We start from the raw sequence: 4,473 nt of genomic DNA, 5'->3' as shown, positions 1-4,473 counted from the left end.
TGGATGGATGGATGGATGGATGGATGGATGGATGGATGGATGGATGGATGGATGGCTGGATGGATAGATAGATAGATAGATAGACTTGTGTGTGTGATGGGATAGATGAAGAAATTCTGTCATTGTGTGTGAATGCAATGATGAAAACACATCACTTCACTTAACATATTTACATATAAATGATAATGTAGGCTGACAAATTAATACTTCTTTTCCTTACAGGGTGGAAAAAATGCTGGTAGTGGCAGGAGACTACTCTTTGTCTGTTTATGAAGGCACAGAACAAGAAGTCTTACCCCAGTTTTTGCTACCACACCCTCAGTACAACTACCAGAAGAACAACTACGACATCATGCTCATTAAGGTACAGAATGCAAACAATCTGCTTCTTTATTTTTATTCTAATTGGTTTTAGTTGTTGCTTTACCATTTCATCTAACACATTATTCACTTTTTCTCCAGCTAAAGTCCCCGGTCTACCTGAACAGCTACGTTTCCGTGGTTCTGCTGCCCAGACAGGACAGTGCCATACCAGTAGGCACAATGTGTCGAGTGTCAGGATGGGGATACACCAGCCCCACAGGGGGGCCACTTCCCTCTACCCTTCGGACTGTGATGCTTCCAATTACCTCCTCAGCAGCATGTAACAGCACTTCATCCTTCAATGGTAGAATCACTGAAAACATGATCTGTGCTGGTTACAATCTCGGTGGAATGGATGCCTGTCAGGTGAGAAGACTTCTTACTTTGTACAATCTTAGAGGGACAGTTTTACAAAATGTGCTGACACCACTTTAAAAAAAATAGTGGGGTTATCTTTACTTAATAGCGCTCTGACAGCTGCTCAGCTGTTTGCACGTGATGTTCAACATGCAGGGCGCACCCTTGTGAGAAAATAGTTTTACACACTATGATAACAACATCATTCCTGTGAAGATGATTAGTTAGAGCAGGAGTTGTCTTGTCTGCTGCTGCTTTTTATAGCGACGCACAGCACGTGGACACGTTCTGTGATTGACAGCCATATGAGCTCTGAACGCAGCACGTACATGTACAGGGCTCCGAATGCAGGAATAAAAACATTAAAATAAAATTGGTGGAGACGGTTATTTTTAGACAAAGTGAGCGGTTCATCCAAAACAGGTCAGTCCAGCCAAAGAGGAAAACTTTGAGCTGCACATTGGTTCTTCAAAAAGTGTGTGCATTTATCTGTGTGTGTGTTTTAGCATGAGAAATACAAAGTGGGGGGTCTACACCCCTTAGCAAAAAGTAGTATATGCAAGTATCCTTTAAAAATACAAATTTTAAACTAAACAAAAATAAATAAATTAATTAATTAATAAAAGAGTATACTTACTACTTTTTATGTACTTATCTGAGTTACACTTAACCAAGTTTATCTTACACTATACTTGGCTTGTACTAAAAGTATACTAAAAGTTTGAGTATACAGTACTTAGTCTATACTAATGTTTCAACTTTTGGCCAAGATAAACTTTAGTACTGCACTTTTCAGACAGACTGGTTTATTTGTAGTATATTTCAAGATTAGACTAAAAGGATACTTAGAAGATTACTTTCAGTATACTTCTGAGTATACTTTCATAAACTTATTGTGGGCCAATTTAGTCCAAGAAGTATACTGTACATGTTAGTAGACTGCTAGTATACTTATATCAGTGTACGTGGTAAATAAATTTACACTCGGGGAAATAGATTTTTATATACATTGTTATACTTGATGACATGTACTTAAAGTATACTTCTTTTTTGGTAAGTTTATAAACTTAAAAGGACACAACAGTATACTTAATGTATATATTTTACAAATTAAAAAGTCCAAATTTAGTACAAACAAGTATTAAATCAGTATACTTTTAGTACACTGCAAGTACATGGTGCCTAGTATACTTGAAATACTTAAATTTAAGTATACTTATTAAAATGAACTTTAAGTATATGACTTTTTGCTAAGGGATGTTATGAGGTGTGGCACTTGTTCTAGAAATGTGAGCTTATTGCTAAACAAATTATTTACATCCCATCACTGTTCTGAATGTGGACCAGAGTATAACTAATGCAGACTATTCCTCAGACTATTCTGACAACAGTTCATTTGTATTTTGTTAGTGTGTCAAACCGGTGCTTCCATGATGTCTTACTGATTTAGGTTAGTTCTTATAGTTAGGAACAGGTAGTTTGTGTTTGGTTACTATAGCTCAAACAATGGAGTTTGGACTGCTTGAATGACATCTATATTAACTGTTTTTGTAAAAGGCTGGGGAAAATGTGTCGGTCCAGCAAGAAAGGGTTAACAAACAAGGTGTCTAACATCACATAAATTGTTTAAACTTTGCAAAAAAGTATGTAATATGAGCATCAAGTCCCGAACATGGTCATTTTCTAATGTCTTAAATTTCTAACTGTGCCACCTTGTGCCAGCGTAAACGTGCCTATTAGTGTTAGAAAAACAAATCTCTTTTATTCTAGCAGCTTCTATTCTTTTGTGTAAAGTTTRGACCCTTTGAGRAACCGAGAAGATACTCATGATTTGTAGCTGCCAAAGGACATCGCTGGGGCCATTAGTGAAGTATGTCAGTGTTGGTGAATAAATAGCCTTTTCATACTCTKGTMTTTGGMTGTGCCTAACAAAACTTGATGGACCGGCGACTGCTTTAGATGAACGTATAACCCACAATCTGAATAGCCCCGGTGCAGGAAGGTCCTTTATCCTTTTAAATTTATTTAGTGATTATTGTTTAATAAGAGGATCTATTGCTCCCCATCTATATCTCTCAACAACTTCCTCCAAATGAGCCTCTAAAAATGAGTGTTTTTGTTTTTGTGTTTTTCAGGGAGACTCCGGTGGCCCTCTTGTGTGTGATGGCCGGGTCTATGGAGTAGTGTCCTGGGGAATAGGTTGTGCTGAGGCTCAGTTTCCCGGAGTCTACACAGCTGTGTCCAAAGTCCGCAGCTGGATTGACAGCACAATATACAGCTACTACAGCAAATGTAAAACTCTTTAGAGCTCAACGTTAACTCACTGCTGACTCGACTTTCCTGGTGCCTTCTTTGATCTAATTTTCATTTATTATGCACATTTATGAGTTTAGAAGTAGGTCAACATTTTGGGAAACACTTAATTCTGATGAGGTAGAAGAAGAGACAATAATCATCATGTATGTACACTAAATATCTATAACATTATGATCACTCCCAGTAAAAATGAGTAAAGATGCAAACTAGGCGGGACAGAAGTGAGCCAAGCAAAACTGCTTGGGAATGACTCAACAAATACAATAAATATGATCTGCTTTATATTTAATGTTTGGTCACTATGTTGTGGCTAGTTGTGTGTGTTAAACAGAACAGTCCAAGGTTGGTTGTGAGTATAAAGAGAGGCAGTTAAAACTGGAAAATGTTTATTTATTTTTGGTTTTTTGCTAGCCTTATGCTAAGCAAACCCTGTATATGTTCATATTCAAAGAACACATAAAAGCGATATCAATCTTCGTGTCTTCAAGATAAGTGATTTCTTTACATTTGAAATTAACTGTGCCAGTGACTTAGCAAAATAAAGCTTCCTAAACTAAACCAGTGACAGATAAATCGACTAAACAACCTCAACTAACTGGCAAATGCTAAACAATAACTGCAATTCTACAACATCAAGATGAAGGTGCCATATTWCTGTCACTGAAAATCACCACATTTACAGGTTCGTGTATCGGCTCTAAAAGGCAGTAGAAAAGTACACTCATGATTCACAATATAATTATTTAACTGGTTAGTTGGCTGCAACATTTCATATCATATTACCATTTTTTAAACAAACTCTACAATCTTTATGTGCATGCACCAATGACAAGACAGGGACTAAGGATCAGAGGATCATTGGGGATACATTCAGCCTAGCTGCCACTAGCCGTGTTTCCATCCAATTTTAATTCAAAATTTGAGCAAATTTTTAAAATTTTAAATTTAAATAAAAGGAAAAAATGAAGAAATATGAAACAGACATGTTTCCATCAACTGGCTTGAAGCGAATCAGTTACGTCAGATGCATGTGTGTAGTAAACAGGAAGTAAACATCGCAAACTTGCAGGGTCCATACAGCTCAGGACAAAGAATGCAGAGAAGTTATCAGTAACATGTTGCTACTATAGGGAAAGTTGCAATTATTCTGTTATCAACYAGTTTTGGCGATGTGCTGTCTGGAGACATAGAGAAAGAAATGCAATTCTCTTCACTTTACGGGAATAAGAGAATACACCGACAGCAGGACGGTCCTCCTGCCGCGGCTACCAGGACCGATATCGGACAGACAGCGGGAACAGCTGTTCAACCATGTGAGGTAAATATTTGCAACGTCAGAACTTATCCGGAAAATGTGTTTCCAAGTCTCCTTTTGCGAATTAACTCTTTTTCGAAAAAAACCTAAAACCACCTCAACCGAGCGTTTCAACTTATTTG

General features: G+C 37.3%; 1 protein-coding gene across 1 annotated transcript in view; it reads left to right on the top strand.

Annotated features, from left to right (window-relative positions):
• Positions 1–3,887, top strand: part of LOC106530160 (trypsin-3) — a 12,706-nt gene extending 8,819 nt beyond the window's left edge. The window contains exons 3-5 of the mRNA XM_014025740.1: positions 223–364; positions 463–729; positions 2,856–3,887. Of these exons, the coding sequence (XP_013881194.1) occupies positions 223–364; positions 463–729; positions 2,856–3,026 (580 nt within the window). The 3' untranslated portion in view covers positions 3,027–3,887. The remainder of the gene's footprint in view (positions 1–222; positions 365–462; positions 730–2,855) is intronic.
• The last annotated feature ends 586 nt before the right edge of the window (positions 3,888–4,473 follow it).

This window comes from Austrofundulus limnaeus, unplaced genomic scaffold, assembly GCF_001266775.1.
Source record: "Austrofundulus limnaeus strain Quisiro unplaced genomic scaffold, Austrofundulus_limnaeus-1.0 Scaffold496, whole genome shotgun sequence".
In the NCBI taxonomy this organism is placed as follows: domain Eukaryota; kingdom Metazoa; phylum Chordata; class Actinopteri; order Cyprinodontiformes; family Rivulidae; genus Austrofundulus; species Austrofundulus limnaeus.
The sequence above is the reverse complement of the archived record's forward strand: the minus strand, read 5'-3'. Positions and strand labels throughout refer to the sequence as shown.